General features: G+C 40.1%; 1 protein-coding gene across 7 annotated transcripts in view; it reads right to left on the reverse strand.

Annotated features, from left to right (window-relative positions):
* TPX2 (TPX2 microtubule nucleation factor) overlaps positions 1–22,577 on the reverse strand; it is a 55,883-nt gene that overhangs the window by 10,328 nt on the left and 22,978 nt on the right. For all 7 annotated transcript variants that reach the window (XM_077769352.1, XM_077769355.1, XM_077769348.1 and 4 more), the window contains 7 exons: positions 16,386–16,514; positions 15,370–15,498; positions 13,515–13,636; positions 12,311–12,462; positions 10,064–10,232; positions 8,384–8,525; positions 7,121–7,337 (listed from right to left, as the gene is read on the reverse strand). In XM_077769352.1, the coding sequence (XP_077625478.1) occupies positions 7,121–7,337; positions 8,384–8,525; positions 10,064–10,232; positions 12,311–12,462; positions 13,515–13,636; positions 15,370–15,498; positions 16,386–16,514 (1,060 nt within the window). The remainder of the gene's footprint in view (positions 1–7,120; positions 7,338–8,383; positions 8,526–10,063; positions 10,233–12,310; positions 12,463–13,514; positions 13,637–15,369; positions 15,499–16,385; positions 16,515–22,577) is intronic.

Here is a 22,577-nt window from a genome sequence, read left to right on the forward strand (position 1 = left end):
GCTTACATGTGTGCATGTGCCTGCACTCTCTCTCTCTCTCTCTCTCAAAATAAACTTTAACAAAAAGAAAAAGGAAAACAATGCTCTTTTAAAAAAAGAAATCAAAACTGAAGCATTTCAACAGCTAAACCATGAAAGCAGCCCAAGTGTCTATTGGTAGATAAATGAATAAAAAAGACGTGGCGCGCACACACACGCACACACAAATATTATTACTCAGCCATAAAAAAGAATGAAATTTTGCCATTTGTAACAACATGGATGGCGCTAGAGAGTATAATGCTAAATGAAATAAATCAATCAAAGAAAGACAAATACCATACGATTTCACTCATATGTGGAATTTAAAAAATAAAACAAACAAGCAAAGGAGGAGAAAGAGAGAGAGAGGGGGACAAACCCAGAAAAAGACTTTATAGAGAACATAGTGACGGTTCCCAGAGGGGAGGAAGGTAGGGGAATGGGGGCTAAAAAGTATACTTATCATGATGAAAAAATAAAATTAAAAGAAGTCGCAACCCTAAGCCATCCTCAATCACTCCTTGTTATACTCACATGCGCATGCTGCCCGCCCTCTACTCTGCTTCCTCATCACCGACCACACCACCTACTGCCTGTGCCATCCCACTCGCCCTGGAAGTCTTTCACCTTCTCATCTCACTCCTCTAACCCATCTTCTATATACGGTCAGAATTATTTGTCTAAGACACATTGGATCACATAACCTCCTGACTTACGGTTCTTTAATGGGTCCAATGTTACCTAGAACAAGCTCCTTGCCCTGAAGTACAGGGCGCTTCACGACATGGTGCCCTGCCTGACTCACCAGCCCTATCTCGTGCCCATCCCTGCAGATTGTGCTCCAACCACCAGAACCACAGGCCATTGCCAAATCGTTAATGCTGGTTCTCTCAGCCCGTGTGTGTGTTCTTCCTGAAACGCCCCAGCTGCTTGGAAGCACCTTAGCTTTCTTTTCAAGGCTCCACTGAAGCACCCCCTCTTTTATAAAGGCTTTCCACTGATCTCTCCACACCCAGAACCTACGAACTGACCTCTCTCTTTCCCTGTAGGTGACTCTGACAATACGTATAAAACTTCAAACCACTTGTGTTCAGATGTTCATCTGCTAGCTTTTGAGAGTGGGGATTGTTATTCCATCAATCCCTAGTACCTAACAAAGATCATGGCAAGTATAAGGCACTCAGTAAATGCTTGCTGAATAAATACAGTAAAAATGAAGGCAGAATTTATGCCTTGGCCTCCAAGACTGTTGGACTTTAATTTATAACTTGGGAAAGAGACTTCTCCTTAATCCCAGCAAGGCTGTAACCGCTGAAACCACATTTGGAATGTCTTTCTTGGAGAGGCCTTCACAGCCAGTTTTTTGGCAATGCAAGGTATTCACTCAATCTTTTAAGCAAAACTTTCCAGCTCTATTATCTTGGACTATTTAGTTAGTTCCAAATTATTTCCTAAGCTCCCAAAAGCAAATTACTTCTTAAAATATGAACATCTGCCATTGATGAAGAACTCCAAAAGACTGTGAGGCACAAGCTTCAAGACAAAAACGCTTTGTACGGCATCGATCACTGGAAAGAACCAATATACTGCCAAGGGGACCACTGTGAAGAGAATGCTTGTTCTGCTATGGAAGTTCTGTTTTCTAAAGAAAGCTGGGATCGCTAGCACAGTGAATCTCATTTAGCAGAACCACAGTGACAAAAGTCTGTGAAATGGGTTTTCAAATAATGTTTACCGAAACACAACAGCAAAAGCTTGTGTTATACTGCCCTGGACAGGCAGCCACCAGCCTCTCTCACTTAAGCACACCCATGGTATGTGGGAGCAGGAAGAACGTGGAGCAAGGAGCCAGAGGTTGGTTCGAACCCAGCTCTGATTCCAATGTGCATAACCTGGGGCACATGAGATAGTCTTCTAGGCCTTGAGTTGTTGTTGTTTTTTTTCCTTTTCATAAAATAAAGTAATAGAAATAAATACCTGAGAATTCATATAGTTCTAAAATAATCCTTCTCCTCCCCCCACTCTGCAGAGATGTGCATTTTAAAAGAAGAACAATGGAAATCTCTAACAAATAAGCCTCGAAAGAGATATTTATGAGTGGGCTCAATCCTAATTGGGGGAGAAGAAAAGGTGATTTATGGAGATCAACTTTGCAGCAACTACCCACCCACACCCATCTCCACTGCAATCAATGCCAACTGGGGGCTCCATCAGAGATAAACAGACACGGAGTTTCTAAAAGCAATAGTCTTATTTTGCTATTTAAAAAAAATTGTTTTTAACGCTTATTTAGAGAGAGAGGGAGCGAGAGCACGTGTGTGAGCACGGGAGGGGCAGAGAGACAGGGAGAGAGAGAATCCCAAGCAGGCTCCGCTCTGTCAGCACAGAGCCCGATGCAGGTCTCAAACTCACAAAGCATGAGATAATGACCCGAGCCAAAATCAAGAGTCAGAGGCTTAACAACTGGACCACCCAGGTGCCCCTTGCTTTACTATTTTAAGTTTTCCTAGCTGCAAGCTCCTTGAAGGCAGAGATGTCCTTATTTATATTCCTTTGCATTCTCCACAGAACCTATAAGAAGTAATAATTGTTCAGTGAACATACGCTGATTGAACTGTGAAGGCTCTGAGGATGTGTGTTGTGTTCTATCCCATCTTTGAATCCCCAGTGTCCAACACAGCCTAAAACATATGCTGGTGCATTTCAGCTTGTGCTCTCACTCACTCAGTTATCCAACATCGATGCTATGTGCAGGGGATACAAAAGCAAACAAGACAGATATACGTGGTCCCTGTTCTCAGGGAGCTCACATTCTCGTGGAGGAAAGACACAATGAAAAAGTAACAAATCAGGTATTCCCTGATTTTCACAAGTGCTCTGAGGAAACCTTGCAGAATGTGGAGCTAGAGGATAACAGGGGGAAGCTCCTAATAGGAAGCTCTGGGAAGGTACTATAAAGTGATGTGTTAGAAGTGGGCACTGTGAGTGGGCAGAAGGTGTATTTAGGAAAAGCAGCCCAGGATAGGGGAGCAGATGTTAGGGGTGAGCTCTTCTCCCTCTGGCAGGATATGCCCCCAAATGCCCTGCAACAAGAGCAGTTAGGAAATTACTATGAAGCAATAGTATCTCAGGGAGTATGGGAAAAAAAAAAAAAAAAAGCCTGCTGGTCTCCCCAAGTCATCCCTAAAATATCGCTGCTAAAATTACTCCTTGGCCTCACAGACACCACATCCACCTCTGTGGTGCCCCGGCTCCCCACTAGATGTCGGCACCAAGTTCACATTTCACACCCTTGAGCTCAAGGTTTTCATCACTCCACCTCTGCCCCAAGAGCCCTCATTTCATCTCTGCCTCATGGCCCACTGCTGCCCAAGCCCATCTCTCATCAGCCCCACTGTCTCCTTGCCACCTATCAACCACAAGTTTAAGAGCACAAGAAACACCAGAAGGACACACAAAAAGAGCTTCAGCACCAGATGGGCAATGATGAAGAACAACAGTGGCAAATAGACAAGACGAATTTGGCTCTGGGAAGCAGGCTCTTCTGTTCTGCTATGAGAGTCCAGAACTAGAAGGTAAGGGACCTAATCTCAATTCTACCAGCAACTTTTAAAAACAGTCCTATGGGCAACCCACATTCCCCTTTCAAAGCCTCCCTTTCTAAAAAATGAAGAGGGTAAAAGAATATACCTAATTTCTCCTATGCTTTGCTTCTCTAGAAACCAAGAGTTGAAGTGCAATCACTGGAAATTTTAGAACGGACAGCTGCAAATGGCCAGTGTCAAACTCAAAAACTGAGTTTGCTAAAATAAATGATGGTAAGTTAGCACTGTGGGGTAGAATAATAAAGTGTTCAAGGAGACGGTGGGTTCAAGTCCTGGCTCTGCCTACTAGACACCTCCTATTGTCCTCATCTGAAAAACAGGAATAAAGATAAAACCTACCTCTTAAGAACTGTTGCAAGAAGGAAGTACAATAATCTACATAAAACACTTGGCATGAGGAAAGCATGCAAGAAAATGACAGTTATTACTATTAACAACATAACTGCTTACTGTGTGTCAGACACTAAGTTCTCACTGGGGCTCTCTCTAATCTATGCTGCACATAACAAATCACAACTTCAGGGGTGGGGTCCAGGAATCTGTTTATGTAATAAGATCCCCAGAGGATTCTGAGAACCAGCTGGGTTTGGCAAACACTTCCCTGGAGCATGCCACATCAATTCAGCTGCATCTTACTTACCTAGTGCTTTGCTGATATGTTTATCCAGAATTTTCAACACGGCATCAACTAGAACAAGGCTACCCTAAGGTCTCACTTAACTAAATCTTACTGAACTGTAGGCACCCTTCCCCACATACCAGTTCATCCTAGCACGTCCAAAGTACAACAAACTGCCAGCCTGATTTCCTAAATCAGCATTTTAAAGTTCAGGTGAGGCACATATTATGGAAGAGGGTGTTAAGTAGGATACAGACTTTTTTAAGTAGTCACATATTTCCTAAGACCTTTCTATTTAAAAAGGTACCTTCTATTTTAATACAAGAGTACAGACCCTGCAACCATATGCCTAGAATATATCCAGCTCTGCCACTGGCTTGTATGTGATCTTGGGAAAGTTATTTAACTGCTATGTTTCCTAACTGTAAAATGGATTGATAATAGGACCTAAAGTGTTTACTTCACAGGGTTATTAGGAAAATTAACTAAGTTATTATATATATTGAAGAGCTTAGAACTTGGCACATAATAAGCTTCATGTATTAGCTATTAGCATGTAATAGCTATTAGCTATTATTCATGGCAAAAAGTCTTTTTACACAGTGATTTACCCAGTGATTCATATGCTCCCTTTAAAATACTTTAGGGGCGCCTGGGTAGCTCAGTTGGTTAAGCATCTGACTCTTGATTTCAGCTCAGGTCATGATCTCATGGTCTATGAGATTGAACCCTGGTTGATCCCACTGACAAGCACAGAGCCTGCTTGGGATTTTCTCTCTCTCAAACAAATAAACATTGAAAAAATAAAATTACTTTTAAAATGAGTCAATCTTAAGAATATATGAAGTCAGGGGTGCCTGGGTGGCTTAGTCAGTTGAGCGTCCGACTTTCGCTTAGGTCATGATCTCGTGGTTCGTGGGTTCGAGCCCCGCGTCGGGCTCTGTGCTGTCAGCTCAGAGCCTGGACCCTATTCCGGAGTTTGTGTCTCCCTCTCTCTCTGACCCTCCCCTGCTCATGCTGTCTCTCTCTCTCTCCCCTAGAAATNGAATATATAAAGTCAATATTGGTATATAAGATACAAGATATAGAAAAAAAATCAAAAGAATAGAAGTGAATTCAATAAAAACCAAAAATTTGTAGCGGGGCTGGGGTGGGTAAGCAAGGAGCTTAGAGAAAAAGATGTTACTAAAAGCAAGATGCCAAATGCATGGTACAGAAGCCTTGAAGAAGTAACTTCTCTTCTCTGGGCCTTGATTTTCTAGTGTGGAAATGAAAACATTGAGCCCTTCTGCTCTAGGATTTTGAAGTTTGCATATAACCTACTTTTCCCTTGTTACATTCAGAACATTTTCCTCAGTGGGTAATGACAAAGGACAAATGACAGCATAGGACTTGGAGAATGATCACTTGTGTGGGAAGAGGTTTCTTAGAAGCCTGTGTAACAGAATTTGGCCGAAAGTACTTGTGCATCAAGGAAAGAAAAGAAACAACAACAACAAAAAAAACGAAAAGGAAAAAACATTGTGAATAGGAAAGAGATCTCATATGCAGTAAGCTGTAAGGGGTGGGAGGAGGGGAAGAACTATTGCTAAGCATGATCATGCTTTCTTAAAGCCTGGAAAATATAACTTTGGATTGCCTCTGACTTAGTGCTAAGAAAAGAGAGTAAACAGGCATGCCGGCTCAGTTGGTGGAACATGCGACTCTTGATCTTCGGGTTGTGAGTTTGAGCCCTATGATGGGTATAGAGATTACTAAGAAATAAAATCTTAAAAAAAAAAAAAAATCTAAGTACACAGACCAAGGTAATAATATATTTTGGTGCAGTTTCACCTAAAACCATGGTGACTCAAAAAGGCAAGCAAAAACAAAGAAAACAGAGAGTTCCTAGAACCTGGATATAAGTCAGTCCAATGCAGGAAGAGGGTGTTTCCCTACCTGCACAGAAATAGTTCTAAAAACCATCTCTGCACTTATGTAGATGAACCCTATTACTGATTCTTTGCAGCATTTCTTTCTAGGTTTTCCCTAAATCTCTGACTACACGCCCACATCACATTAAAGCCCACTTCTCTAATCTTGTTTCCAGTTGCTCCTCTTGATATGCTGTACTTCTTTTCTCTAGCTTCACTGAGCCACCCACCTGCTTCCCAGTAGTTCCCCTGTGTTTCCCACCTTCAGGCTTTCACGTCACTTCCACTGCCTGGAATGCGCTGCCAGTCCATTCCACTTGCATTTTTACCAAGTCAGAAGTCTACCATATAATGGACAGGCAATATAATGAAGAATTAAGATCATGAACTCTGGAGCAGAGTGCCTGAGTTCTTACACTTGCTCCGCCATTCACTAGCTGAATGGCCTAGGAATGCCTCTCTCTGCCTCAACTGCCTCATCTGAAACCAGTGATAATTACAATAAATCACCTGAAGGCATTGTGGTTAAAATGAGTGGATTAATACACAAAAGGGGCTTAGAGGAGTGTCCAGCACAGAGTGAAAGTGTCAGCTATTACTACAGTGACAACACATGACGATGACGATGTAAAGGCTCAGGTCATATGCTCCGACCTCCACAAAGCATTCCCTGAACCTTCTGTCTGGAAGAAATCATGATCTCCTTTGAGTTCCTACAGTACTATTCACTGTCACCTCTCTTAGAATACTTCTAAATTTTATATTATTTACACATATGTGGTCTCCCTTACTCGACTCTAAGTTTCCTGAGAGCAAAATCCACCTCTGACTTGTCTCTTGTATCACCTACAGCTCCTAATACAGTGCCCTGATCATGGGATCTACCCAACATCTGTGAACAGGGGACACTGGGTCATGAGCAGGATGTTTCTGGCAGCACACAGGCCCTCAACCATTCTTACCACAACATCTTCCAGGATTTTAGTGGGGCAGGGTCTAGAATGAAATTCAAAGTGTTCATCCTCTGATTTCTTCTTTAACTCCCGCTCCTGGATTCTCTTCTCAATTTCCAAATCAAAGCCAATAGGCTGAGTGGGGGGCTTCACAGGTGGTTTCTTGGGCAAGATGGGCCCACCTTCGAGAATTCTGGGATCAAGTTCTCGTGCTTTGAATTTGTATCTGTAAGATAAGAGTTTAAATGACACCACAAAAAAATTTTTAATAAAATAAATTACACAAACAACAGAACAGGTCTAAAACAGAAAAATAATAATTATTACGATTACCCAAGCACAGCAAAATTTCGACTCTCTCCATAGCCATTGTCTCTACCTCCAGAACAAAGAATAAAGGAGCCAGTCCTAACATTCCCACCACTTCAAGGATTGGGGTTTCTCTTCCCAGAGGAAGCTGCCCCTCCTCAAAAGAAGTACAAAAAAAAACAAAAGAAGGATACAGGGGACCAACTCCAGTGCTAACTCCACTATGTTCCAGTTTCCTCTACCAATAATAGCTGTAATGAGCCCTCGGGTAGCCATAAAGGGCGGGATCCACCTCAGCTAAGTTCAGAGGACACTCCTTAGTTGGCATCCTAAGTTCACCTACTCCAACATCTGCATTTGTTTTTACCAGTTTATATTCTAGGATATCTCCATATTCCCACTTTTCTCTCTTTTTTTTTAAAGATTTTATTTTTAAGCAACCTCTATATCCAGTGTGGGGCTCATATTCACAACCCTGAGATCAAGAGTCATATGCTCTACCAACTAAGCCAGCCAGGCACTATCCCCCCCCCGGCCCTCCTTCTAATTTTTTAATCATAGAGGCAGGGGCACAAACTATAGAGCCTGTAACTCAAATGCCATAAATTCCCATGGCAAGAAAAAAGAGCAACTATCCCCATTATAGAACAGAAAAGAAAGCAGGCAAGGGCACCTGGGTGACTCAATCAGTTAAGCGTCTGACTCTTGGTCTTGGCTCAGGTCATGATTTCACAGTTCATGGATTCGAGCTCCATATCAGGGTCTGCGCTGACAGCACAGAGCCTGCCTGGGATTGTCTATCTCCCTCTCTCTCTGGCCTTCCCCTGCTTGCACTCTCTCTCCTCTCTCACTCAAAATAAATAAACAAACCCCCCAAAAATGAGTGTGTGTGTGTACTTGTGTGTGAAAAGAAAGCAGGCAGATTCCTAGACCTCTTCCTCAAATACTGCCAGTGGGACTTACTGTTGCAGTTTCTCAAGCTCCTCTGCCTCCAGATCCGCTGCGCTTTTGCAGGTCACCGGCCTCGTGCGCTGTTTGGTTTGCAGCACAGGAGTCTGTGGGTCTCTGGATATCTTGACCACAGCAGACTTGGAGGGTAACAGCGCTGTAAACCGAGATCACAGAGGTTCACCTAGCTCCCGTGACTCCCAGTACCCCATAGGTGCTGACTCAGCCAGGCAGCACACTCAGTTCAGCTCAGGTCAGTCAATCTGACAAGCACGCAGCCCCTTCTTCTGTGTCACTCTTTCCTGGGTAAACTCTGCTAGCATCTTTGGAATTGGGAGATTCCTTATTGCTGCACAGGCATGTTCTGCCTTTCTACTGACAGCGCCAACCATTTTGCTTATTGCTGACACATAAGATTTTTGCTTATCCCAGCTTTAAAATAAGGTCTTTCTAAAGATCAAGTAATAACTCCCAATTTTGTGAATTCCCTAAAAGCATCTACATCAAAACATCAAGAACTGTCATAGAAACTCAAAGAGAGAAAGTAAAAAACATCGTTAAAGCATCAATCTTAAGAGCGTCACTACCATTCATAGACAGTGTAGATCTACCTGACCAGGGGCAGCGTTGTCAATTTTTGTAATTACACAGAATGAATCCTCTAATTTAGATCTGTCTGGGCACATAACAGCAGGAGATACAAACCAAATCTATTAATTTTAGAAACAGGCCAGCCTTCAAGTATATAGTAACAACAGTAAGAAATGCTGTACTCAAAGAAGCTTGCCTGGCCGCACTAAACAATACCAGAAAACATGGAGACCTTCAAAGGCGAAACAACCAAATTGTGCTTTATCCAGAACGCTAGCCCTATAGTCTAGACAACTATTTTATACTACTTTCATTTCTCAAACTTTTCGACTTTCCTTCTTGCAGTAATTATTTTCATAAAGACAAAAGCTAGGAGATTAGAATCCTCTGATGTGTTCATCCCAAACCCACAAATCTGCTGGGATTTGCACCCATTCCTCTCTCTTCCACCGTGCCTTCCACAAGCACTCCACCTAAGCTAAGTACCCTTCCTCCACCCGCCCGCGTGGGAGTCCATCACTGGTTATCTCCTTTCTGCTCTGGATCTTCAACCTTTGTCACTGCCAGGGACTTCTCAGCAAATAGACATGCTCTACCTACCTCCCACATCTCTTGACACTTAGGTGTCCCTCTACATTCGTTGCACTTACCATAATTTGTAGTGATCTGTTTCTCTCACTGAATTAGAAACTTGATGTTGAGCAGCACCAAGTCCCTTTTGTTCACTGCTATACCCCCTACTCTGCTATACCTGGCTTACAGTGGTAAAGTTTGTTGAACGGTTGAACAAAAAGCACACAACCCTGAATGAATGGAATGCTTTCACTTTCTATAGTTAAGTAGCTGCACCATGACACCCTGACAAGCGGCAAAAGTTTAATTCCTGGCCAGTTGTTAGCCAGGAGGATCAAGGTGGTTGATGAATATAAGTTGACAGGTAACCGGAAGGGGGAGTACAAAGATGCTCAACTGTGCACTTGTCTGCATGGAGGCACATCCCATGGTTTACTTCAAAAGCTAGGATTTCAACCAAAGGCAAATTTGCGTAGCAAACAGAATCCCAGGGGAGGCTCCAACCCGCTATAATATTGGTATGGAACTTACGATCATCCTTCTTGCTCCTCAAATGGTATCTGTTAGGAGTTCGTTTATGAAAGGCTTCAACCTGCTGTGCAAGGGGCACGTACGTAGAAGTTGTTTCATCAAATGTTCTTTTCTTTCCTTGGGACAGGTTGAACGGCTTAATAATGGTGCACCCCTTACTCACTCGAGCCTGTAAAGAAAGTTGTTCCCCAAATGAAGTGTTATGGAAGAGCTCAGATCTATCATAAGCCACATACAACACAGAGGATCAAAAGAAAAAAGGCCTCTGGTAAAGCCCAGATTATTCCTGAATTTGTCAGTCTTTGAGCAAAGATTAAAACTAGTCTATTCTCACCTTTTAAAAAAGGGAGAAAGGGATGAGCACTGAGTGTTATGTGGAAACTAATTTGACAATAAACTATTTGTAAAAAAAAAAAAAAAATTTTAAATAAATAAATTAATTAATTAAAAAAGGGAGAAAGGGGGGTGGCACCTAAGTAGCTTAGCTGGTTAAGTGTCCACCTCTTGATTTCAGCTCAGGTCATGATCTCATGGTTTGTGGGTTTGAGCCCCGTGTCGGGTTCTGTGCTGACAGCATGAGCCTGCTTGGGATTCTCTGTCTCCCTCTTTTTCGTCCCCTCTTCTGCTTACCCGCCTGTGTGTGCTCGCACGCTCTCTCTCTCTCTCTCTCTCTCAAAAATATATAAAAAAAGGGGAGAAAGAATCTAGGACTTAACAAATTATCTGTTCTGCAATAGTTAATAAGGTAATTTTTTTTCCCAAGCATGTCAATGTTTTGAAGCCAGCAAGAAAAGTTTTCAGAGAATTAGAAGGAAAAGAAAGCTGCAAAGGTATTCCCCTCACCCTTAATCCCATGAAGAAAAAATGGATTTGGGTTCTAGGTCTGGATCAGGTCAGGCCACTGCCTGAATCAAAATCTCTACAGACATCCTTCCCAAAACTGAGGGATAAAGGAGCCTAGTCCTTGGATGATTAACTTTCATAAAATTAGTCTCTGATTGGAAACAAAACTCTGGAAGGGCCTACATCTCAAAGGAAGAAGCACAACCCCAGGGTTTAAGACTGCAAAGGGCTGACTTCAACAAGTAATGATGCTTCCCGCAAATGCACGAAGAAATTCTTAGTATTTTTTAGGGGTGCTGGGGGGGTGGGGTGGGTGCAGTCAGTTAAGTGTTTGACTCTTGATCTTAGCTCAGGCCATGATCTCATAGTTCATGAGTTCGAGCCCCACATCCCCACATCAGGTTTTGTACTGATGGTGCAGAGCCTGCTTGGGATTCTGTCTCTCCTTCTCTTTGCCCTCCCCTGCCTGTGTGCCCTCTCTCTCTCAACTAAATAAAACTTTTAAAAAAAATACTTTTTAGAATTTTTAAGTAGGATTCTTATCACTTTTGTTCGATTTGAGTGGTCTGCCCCAATCCCATTTCTTCCATAAGCCCTGTCATAAATAGCACAAAACTTTGTAGACACAAGATTTTTTAAAGAATTTTGTAATAGCACAGGCTGTAGCAAGCTGGTACCTACAATCTGCCACACGTAATTCTAAGTGCTTAATGTACATTCTTTTTTTGTTTTTTTAGTCTTTTTTTAATGTTTATTTTTGAGAGAATCACAGAGCATGAGCAGGGGAGGGGCAGAAAGAGGGAGACCCAGAATCTGAAACAGGTTCCTGGCTCTGAGCTGTCAGCACAGAGCCTGAAGCAGGGCTTAAACTCACAAACCCTGAGATCATGACCTGAGCTGAAGTAGGATGCTTAACCAACTGAGCCACCCAGGAACCCCGCCTTCTTTTTTTTTTTTTAATAAGTTTATTTAATTATTTTAAGAGACAGAGAGGGAGGGAGGGAGAGTGCGTGTGTGCACAAGTGGGGGAAGGGCAGACAGAGAGGGACAGAAAGAATCCCAAGCAGGTTCCACGCTGTCAGCGCAGAGCCTGTTGAGGGGCTCAATCTCACAAAGGTGAGATCATCACCTGATCCAAGATCAAGAGTTGGATGCTTAACCAACTGAGCCACCAGGAGCTCCATGTGTACATCCTTAATTCAGTTTTCACAGCAACTTCATTAAGATGCTTCCCAGAGAGACCAAATGACTTCTCCAAGATCATATAGCTAATGTGGCAAAGTGAGGATTTAGAGCTATCTTAACTCAAAAAGATGTTTCTCTCAATTATAGTGACCACAACTACTACACCTGAAATCCTCCCTGGATTAGTAACAAGAATATCCATTTAGCCCATCAACTTACAGGAGATGGAGGATGCTTTCTCAGTTCAGATGTAAAATTCACTTCCTTATATTCCTCCTGGTTCTTAGGATGTTGTTTGATTCGCTCATCTGTGCGGAAGTGGAAGTCAACTGATTTGGTTACCTGGCTCACTGATTTCTTGACAGGTTGCCCTGAGTAAGAAGAAGAGTAAAACACACAGGTAACACTAAGAATAGAGATTATCAGTAAATCTCCTTTATCCAGTGCTTTTGGTATTTCTATCACCATGGATCTTAACATTGTTCATTCTCCACACATAGCCCACAATTTGAATCGGTCCTCAAGGACACTATTATACGTGCCTTAGTCACTGAGTACTATTGGTTTGAGGACCTTTGGTCAGATGCAAACTGCAAAGAGGCAGAACAGAGGAGAAGAATCCCATCTCCCAGGTATAGTCACAGCTCTGGAGACACATAGTAACTGGAATACTTTTGATAGGAAAAGCTATGAATTGACTTAAACAGCATACTTAACATGTCTAAGAGGGAAACCCTATAAACTTCAGGGGGTGCTTTTACAGCCCAGTATTCAGGGCCTTATAGCTTTGACTCCACCAGTTATAACTCTATGCCAGAGCAAAGCAGAACTCTGACCCTTTCGCTCCCTCAGTCCTACTTTCTTTCCCTCTGTCTAGGAGTAAATGGGAAGACAATGAAAAACTGGCATGCCCAATGGCTTCATCTTCTGTCTCAATCATTATTCCTTCTTTTTCTAATACAAAGAAAAAGAATTAGACAGAAATGGGAGAAAGGAATCAATGATCCTTGAAGAAACGAGGGAAGTTTTCATGGAAAAAGGCCTCAAAAGACAGGTATGAGTTCTACAGTTAGAGGCAGAGAGCAACAGTGCACTCTAAGAAAGGTCTGGTATATATAATACTTTTTTTTTTTCTTAAGTGACCTCTATGCCCAACATGGGGGCTTGAAATCACAATCCTGAGACCAACAGTCACATGCTCTATCAACTGAGCTGGCCAGGTACCCCAGTCTGGTGTATATAAAACGTTCTAGGGAACAGTTATTGGGATATAAAGAGTATCCATGTCCAGCTTTCTAACAAACACATATTTTCTACTAGCTACTAACCAAGAAAGCCTTTTATCCTTTAGAGATTTCAAAAACCCTACCAAGATTATGAAAAGCACCCCTCATAAATCAGACTCAACCAGAGCCAAGCTGACCTATTCCTGCAAGAGCAAGCTTCTTGAACTCTTCATTCTTTTTCCGCATCTCCACCACTTCCTGTTGCATTTTCATTCTCTTCTCCAACTCTTGCTCCTCAGTACTTTTTAGAATCTTCTGCCTAAAGGGCAAATCAGTAAAGGAGGTAAGAGAGGAGAGAAGAGGCTTATGATTCAAGACAGTCTAAAGGTATTACATAGACAAGATTTTTAACCTGTGATAAAATAACCATTAGAGCCAAAAAGGATTATCTGATAAATCGATATTGACTTAATTAGGTAACACTATGGAGAAAAAATTCCAAGATGCACAAGTTATACCAAAATATTGAAAAAGTTTCAAAGACAGCTAAAATTGGCTATAGAAAATATTACAAAAGACTTATAAATTTGACTATACGACGATTAGCTTTTAGGCCACAAGAAAAAGTAGGATTAAAAATACCAGTAGGATGGGGAAAATATTTGCAAGAAATATGACAAAAGACTAACATACATGAAATATACACTGTGATAGAGAGGAGAGACCTAGGAGTGAAACCAACTAGAGTTCAAATCCCAACCATGTCATTTCATTTTCAACCTATGTACTCTTGAGAAAAATATTTAATCCCTCTGAGCCTCAGTTTTCTCTACTGTAAAATGAGGAATATATTCATCCTCACAGAATATTTGGTGACTATTAAATCAGATGTTTCCAAAGTACCTGACACATAATAAAAGTTCAATTTAGAGTAATCATTCTTAGCAATGAGACTATCACTAATACCACGTACAGATAAATAGAAAAGGAAATAGACAATTCACCCAAGAGGAAATATGGAAAAGATGTTCATAATAACAGCAATATAATCCTATTGGCAACCAAATAAAAATCAAAGTAAGTTGATGCCATCAACATTTTATCAACTAAATTTAAACAATTTTAAATGGAGGCGCCTGGGTGGCTCAGTCGGTTGAGCGTCCGACTTTGGCTCAGGTCATGATCTCATGGGTCATGGGTTCGAGCCCCGCATCGGGCTCTGTGCTGATGGTTAGCTCAGAGCCTGGAGCCTGCTTGAGATTCTGTGTCTCCTTCTCTCTCTGACCCTCCCCTGCTCACACTGTCTCTCTCTCTCTCAGAAAAAAAATAAATAAAAATAAACAATTTTAAATGTAAAAAAAAAAAACCAAATTCAATGTTGAGAGTACATGGAAATAAAAATATTCATTCAAGGCTGATGGCACTGTAAATTCATACATTTATTTCAGAAATAATATTGGCAATAAATATTAATAGCCATAAAACTAATCATGCCCCTTGATTAAGGAATTTCTCTTTCCTCAGCCTGAAGAAACTACTCAAAGAAAAGTCCCTACCAATAAAGATGTTCGCTGATTATTTGTAAGAGTGAAAAACTGGTAACTACATTTTCAACAGGAAATGGTAAATGTATTTGAGTATTAACTATTAAAAAAAGATAAACGGGAAGATTTTATAGTAGTACAGGGAAAAAAATGAAATAGTCTTGTGGCAAATAACAAAACCGAAAGGTTGCCTATACACTGATTGCGAAAATACATTTTTTACTTGCTTAAAGACCCGAAGGGAGCTTGGCAAAATATAAACTGTTCAATTCAGGTAGTAAGAAACTTTTTACTAACATTTTCCTTTTTTATTTCTTTTAATTTGCTTTAACAGTATATTTTTCTCAATGTTTAAGGCTTGAGCATCCCCGAAGACATAAAACAATTCACCTCATCATACTTATAACTTTATTAGTTTCCCAAGCTCCATGTGCTCCAGATTACAGATGCACCCACTTCTAATTTTACTCTATTGACTCTAAAGTTTAAATTCAGGAAAGAAGCATACCTCGCAGGTGGTATACAAGACACAGTATGTCTGCCCTTGGCTTTCTCTGGGGATGCCTCATGTTTTTCAGAAGTATCTTGATGGGCATTGCTTTCTTCCTCTTCCTCTGGCTTCTTTTTTTTGTTAGAACTTCAGTTCAAAAGGATAAAAAAAAATATTCTCAATTCCCTAAAGCATACACTGCTGTACTCTCCGCCCCAAATCTATCACATATGGCTTAAATTTTCTCTTTCATTAGGACAACAAGCACGTCCCAATCGCAAGATTCTTTCAATAGTATCATTAGATCGTATGTACCAATGTTCTAAAATGGGTAAACTCTGAGAACGCCAATGGAAGTCAAGGTGAAAGTTGTTAATGATGGTTCAGAAGGGTGGGGAGAGATTCCAACTGCTCATCATCAAATGCACAAATGGCAGATAGCTAGCTGCCTTCCCATTACTATTTCATGTTCTTTCTTATTAACAGAACTCCAATTTTGTTTGGAGTGGCAACATACAAAGGCTGTACTTGTTTTGACAGCTTCTCTTGTACTAGGGAGAATTCAAGTGACACAGCAGCACAACTGAGGTAAAACCAAAGTTTCTGGAAATTTTTCACTTTTGTGATATGGGTGCTGCCCCTCTTCCTTTGTCATACTCTCCTTCTTCTGCCCTTGAACATGGATATGATACCTAGATATATAGCAGCTATCTTGTGACAGTGAGGCAATAAGCATAAGGAAGAAGCTAAGAAACACAGAGCTGTCATCTTAAGTAACAAGTACGGAAAAAAAGAAAAAGCTAACACAGAGATGCTGCCCTGGCACTGTTCGGTCACAGAACCAAAGCCAACAGCAAACTTCTGTGAAGCAAATAAATCACTATTCTTTAAACCACACTAGCTGAATAGGCTATTGCTTATAGCAAAATTCATTCCTAACAAAAGAACAAGCACCATATACTCTGCTTGCCATTAACCAGAGGAGCAAACAAGAGTAAAACCTATGCCCACCAACAGAAGCCGTGGCTACTTACACTTTCATTTTTTTGGAGGGTGGAATTTCATTGATGATTAGAGGCGTGGCACATCTCTTGGCTTTCATTTTTACATGATGTTTTTCTTTCTGTTCCAAATCCTTTTGAGCAGAGAGTCTAGCAGATCTTCTACGGTACAAGAATTGACAACATTTATCCAAAATGAACGTATCTACTACAGCTATGCAATTGTGCCCCAGAAATGTCAAAGTATGCCAATGTCTACAAAGACTTTGTGTTATTATTTCCATTCTAAAAACTTTTTGTCTTACTGATAGCTTTTGAAATCACATCATAAATGTTGGTACTTAATTGAAGCTCTCTCTCAAAAATAAACATTAAAAAATTTTTTTAACTGAAAAAAAGAAAGAAATAGAACACTGGTAGCAGCTACTACCTTGACTTGTTTTATAGTAATCACTACTTTTTATCATTTTGCCATTTAAACATGCATTCCATAAACATGGTACATTAGTTTGGAAAGAAAACAAAACACAAAGAACATCAAAAAAAACCTTTAGAGGGGCACCTAGGTGGCTAAGTCAGTTGAGCTCAGGTCATGATCTCATAGCTTGTGAATTCAAGCCCCGCATCAGGCTCTGAGCTGTAGCACAGCTAACACAGGCTCTGAGCCTGAGGCCTGCTTCACATTCTGTGTCTTCCTCTCTCTCTGCCTCTTCCCTGCTTGCACTCAGTCTCTCAAAAGTAATAAACATTAAAAAAAAAAAAAAAAAAGATTATATAATCAGACTATTGCGAGTATTTTTTTTTCTGTCTAGCTTATTTCACTCAACATTATATTTCAACCACATTGATTCATGTAGCTTTAATGTACTGATTTTTAATGCTGTATAATAGTCACTGTAGGAAGGTACCACCATTTATCCAGTCCACTGCACATGTGCACACGTTGGTCATAGGACTTTGGTTGTATCAATTAAAGTTGTTTTCCAAAGCGCCTGTACCAATCTATGCTTACATTGGTAGGTTTATATTATAGTCTGCATTGCTCTATACCCTCCTGAACACTTGGTTTTGGCAGATGTTTTAATTTAGCTAGTATGTAGTAAAACCTTGTTGTGGCTTTAATTTCCTTTTCTCTGATTCCCACTGAGATTGAGCAACTTTGCACATGTTCACTGGCCATTTGGTTATCCTCCTTGATAAAGTACTAGTTCAAGTCTCTTGTTTATTTTCCACTGGGTTGTCAATCCTTTCCTGATTGATTAGCAGAAATTCTTTATATACTATGAACATAAGCCCTTTGTAGGTTTTATGTGTCACAAATATCTTTTCCCACTTTGGGGGTTGGCTTTTTACTCTTTATGATATCATTAGATCAGATAAACGTCTCAAATACATCAATACATCAAATACATTAAATACATACTATTAAAAAAATCCTTCCCTATTCCAAGGTCATGAAGATATTCTCCTTTCATTATATTTCATTATATGAGCTTTAGCTTTCACATTTATATCTACAATTCCACCCAGAATTGACTGCTTTAGGGGCACCTGAATGGCTCAGTCAGAGAAGCATGTGACTCTTGATCTTGGGGTTGTGGGTTCGGGCCCCACACTGCGTGTAAAGAAAAAAAGAATTGACTGTTTTATATGGAGAGGGGTAAGGACCAAGTTTCATTCTTTGCTATCTGGATATCCACTAGCCAAGCATTATTTATTAAAGGGGGAGGGGAGCACTATTTCCCCACAGGTCTGCAGTAACACCATTGTCATATATCATGTCCATACATGGGTGCATGAATTTCTATTTGATTTCACTGATCTCATTAATCCTTGGGTAATACCATAATGCTTGAGTTACTGCAGCTTCATAATAATATGCCTTGCTATCTACTAGCACTTTGAAAGTACCTGGCTATTCTTAGACCATTCCATTTCTGAACAAGTTTTAGCATCAATTTATTAATGTCCCCGGTGAAAACCACTAGGATTTTAACAAGTAATGCATTGACTCTATAGATCAGTTAGGGAGAACTAATACCTTTTAATACTGATCTCCCAATCCATAAATATGTTATGTCCGGCCATTTATTTAGATCTTGTTTAATTTCTCTCAACACTTTTTTTTTAATAAAAGTCCTAAACACTGTAAAGACTTATTATTACATTTTCAGGCTTTCATGCTACTGCATAGAGTACCAATTTTTAAATCTTTATTACAGAAAATTTGAAGCATTTTTAAAAAATGTTTATTTTTGAGAGAGAGAGACAGAGTGTGAGTGGGGGAAGGAAAGAGAGAGACAGAGGGAGACACAGAATCTGAAACACGCTCCAGTCACTGAGCTGTCAGCACACGGCCCAACGCAGGGCTCGAACTTGAGAACAGTGAGATCATGACCCAGGCTGAAGACGGATGCTTAACCGACTGAGCCACCCAGGTGCCCCTAAAGCGTATTTTTAAAATTAGGAGAAGGATGCCTGGGTGGCTTAGTTGGTTAAGTGTCCAACTCTTGATTTCAGCTCAGGTCATGATCTCACAGTTCATGGGATTGAGCCCCATGTCGGGCTCTGCACTGAAAGTGTGGAGCCTGCTTGGGATTCTTTCTCTCCCCCTCTCTCTGCCCTTCCCCCATGCACACATGATTTATTTCTCTCTCTCAAAATAAATAAATACTAAAAAAATAAAAATGAGAATAAGAAAATGAACTAGAGTAAGTACTCATTCAGTTTCACAAATTATCAACTCACAGCCAATCATGCATCAATTTTCCTTCCATCCATTCCACTGGATTTTGAAGCAGATCCTAACTAAATGTCTACCTTTCATCTACAAATATTTCATATTAATCTCTAAAAGAAAGTTCTCATAAAGAATTACATGGAGTAATGAAGAGCAAGTTTATTGAATTAAGGAATGAAGAAATGAATGTACTGAATGAGTAATGAAAAGTGTATATTACAAAATGTAGACAAAATACAAAAATACAACTATTTAAAGGCACCAGAAAGTGAACAAAAGTAGGCAGAAAACAGAGGCACTTTTATCCACGAAAACAACAACTGTAAAGGGAGAGAATTAGGAGTTGGTAGCTTTTTTATTTTTTTGCCTGAGGTACTCCCCAAATGTAGCAGCTTTCACAGCAGAAAATTCTAGTCTCACTGGCTCGAGATAACAGAAGACAGAATTCAAGGCCAGTAGAACACCTGGAAATTTAGAGGAAAATCCTGACAGTGAAAGAGCTACAGAAAAAATGTCACTCAAAATCTGAGCAAAAACCCGGGACAAATTCCTGCCTGACTGCTAAACCATGTATGTTTAGAGGACACCCAGGGAGCCCAGCAAAAAGGCAAGCAGAAGCTGGTCAGGTGTCCATCCTTAAAAAACCACACCACGTAAGACTGGTGAGTTTGCTGCTTTTTTTTGTAAGTTTATATTCCCCACCGTGCATCTAGTAAGATGGCTCAAAGCTAACATCTTACTTGCTTGAGGTGTCAACAGACAAACACGAGCTGGCAGAAACTTAGAGACAAAACCTCAGAAACAAGAGAACCACAGAAAGGATGAACACTTAAACCTGAGTATAAATAAACTCTACTCAAAGTCTTGGCAGACTTCTAACCTTTGCAGGCCCAGGGGAGACTGCAGCGAACCAGACTAAAAATGCAGCAGCTATGTATGCAAATATATGAATGGCCAATAATCACATGAAAATATGGATCAACATTATTAGTCATCAGAAAAATGCAAATTAAAAACAATGAAATATCATTAAAAAGACCTATAATACCAAGCATTGGCTAGGATACGAAGCAACTGAAACTCTCATACACTGCTAGTAGAAATGTAAATGGTACAGTCACTTTGGAAAACCTTCTGGCTATTTCTTATAAACATACATTTAACATTATGGCCCAGCAATTGCACTCCTAAGTACTCAAGAGAAACATACGTCCTCAAAACTACTCAGAGCAGCTCTATATAGCTGCAAAATGGAAACAACTCAATGCCCATCATCTGGTGAATGGATAAATAAATTGTGGCATATCCATTCAATAGAACTTATTATCAGCAATAAAAAGGAACAAACTACTGGGGCGCCTGGGTGGCTCAGTCAGTTAAGCATCTGGCTTCAGCTCAGGTCATGACCTCACAGTTCATGGATTTGAGCCCCACATCAGGCTCTGTGCTAACAGCTTGGAGCCTGGAGCCTGGAGCCTGCTTTGGGTTCTGTGCCCCCCTCCCTCTCTGATCTTCCCCCATTCACTCTCTGTCTCTCTCTCTCTCAAAAGTAAATAAAAAAATTAAAAAAGAAAAAAAAAGGAACTAACATGCAATTACATGGATGAATCTTAAAAGCACATACTAACTGAAAGAAGTCAGATATAAAAGAGTACCATAAATTCCATATAAAAATATCTAGAACAGGAAAAATTAATCTACAGTGACAGGAATTAAAACAGTTTTGCCTCTGGGTAGGAGGTGAGAGAGGGAGAAGGTAGAAAAAGCAGTAAGAATTAACTATAAAGGGTTAGGATGCCGAGAACTTTCTGAGATAACGAAAATGTCCTATATATTTTGATTGTGGTGTGATGGCTGTATGGTGCTATGTATTTGTCAAAACTAATCAGACCATATACCCAAGATCTGAACATTTTATTATATGCAAACTATCACCCAATAAAACTAGTTCACTTTTATCTTTTGAGATCATGACCTGAGCTGAAGTCAGATGCTTAACAGACTGAGCCACCTAGGCACCCCTGAACTAGTTAATTTTTTAAAATGGGACTGGGAATCATACAAATTACAAAGGAAGAAGGCAACAAAACACATGAACACATGACCATTTTGGACCATTATTTAAATTCAACAATGATGTTATGAAGTCAAGAGAAGAATTGTTGGGTGTCTTTAGGGAGAAATGATTAGCGGATGAGATACCAAAAATTAAACCGTGTATTTATGGTAAAGCAACACCTCCATGGAAAAATTAGTGTTACACACTAAGACCTTATTGACTCTTAACTATTCTGTGTCAAAGAAGTTTTGGACATCTTTTAGCCTATCCATTGAAACCATGCGAAAATAAAATAGTAGGGAATTTGTAAGATTATCTACACCTTCCTATTCAATCTGCCATTCCTTTCTAGATTAGGCAACTCTGGACTCATATGAATCTGAGATCTGAGATTAATGGCACTAATGTTTTACATCTTATAATGCATTTTCATAATGCAGTATCACTTACAAAGTACTGTCACATGCCATCTTATTTGGCCCTTTCTTACAAGGAGCCTGAAGGATATGGTTATTCTCAGTAAACCGAGGTTTTGAGTGGTAGAGGTACCTGCCTTAAAAATAAAACAAAAAACCATTCAGGTCTCTGAGAGTAGCTGGCTTTCTGTCACACCATCACTTCCAAAAGGCATTCAGAATTCAGTCAGTAGGAAAGACAGTTTTAGCAATCATACACATGTACAGAACAAAGAAGTGAAGACACTAACAGTCTCCAGAATTCCGAAGGTATCTATAGGACACTGGGTCCCTTTTCTGTAGGCCTCACATTACAGTCTAAACATGGAACAAAAACCACAGAATCAACCAGTAGCAATCTCTTAAGACTCTTGTGACATATGCCTAGCTCGTTGACATTTCATAGAATTCTTTTATTAAAATGGGCTTCTTTACCAAAAACATTTAGTATACTCTTGTATGATACCAATCTCAAAAGGTAATACCTTTATGCCAGTATGAGGCTTTGCAAATGGTAGTTTTGTCACTTCTGAATAATAATGTTGTAAATATTATTATCTGTATATAAATAATATTATCTGTCATTCCTCTTCCTTGAGGATATTCTAGGTAATATCAAAGTATAAAGCAACAGTCTTACAATTTAAACTTAAGTTATGTGTGGGTGCTAATTATTAGCTGTTGAAAGTTTAAAAATATCTAACCTGAATAGATATTCTTTTGATTAATTCCATCTGAAGGCAACTAATACTAAGACAGACAGCTCCCAAACATGGTATTTTTGTTATCAAAAAAAGGATACTGATGCAAATACAACATTCAAAAACATTAACTGTTTTAAGTTCACCAGTGCCAAGACTGAAGCTATTCCATCTCTTTATTCATCAAGCATGTAAATATTCAGTTTCTGCTCCTGCCAGACACTGTAAGGCACAGTAAGGCTACATACCGCTTGCCCTTAGGAAGTTAAC

This window comes from Crocuta crocuta, unplaced genomic scaffold (assembly GCF_008692635.1).
Source record: "Crocuta crocuta isolate KB4526 unplaced genomic scaffold, BGI_CrCroc_1.0 scaffold445, whole genome shotgun sequence".
Taxonomy (NCBI): Eukaryota; Metazoa; Chordata; class Mammalia; order Carnivora; family Hyaenidae; genus Crocuta; species Crocuta crocuta.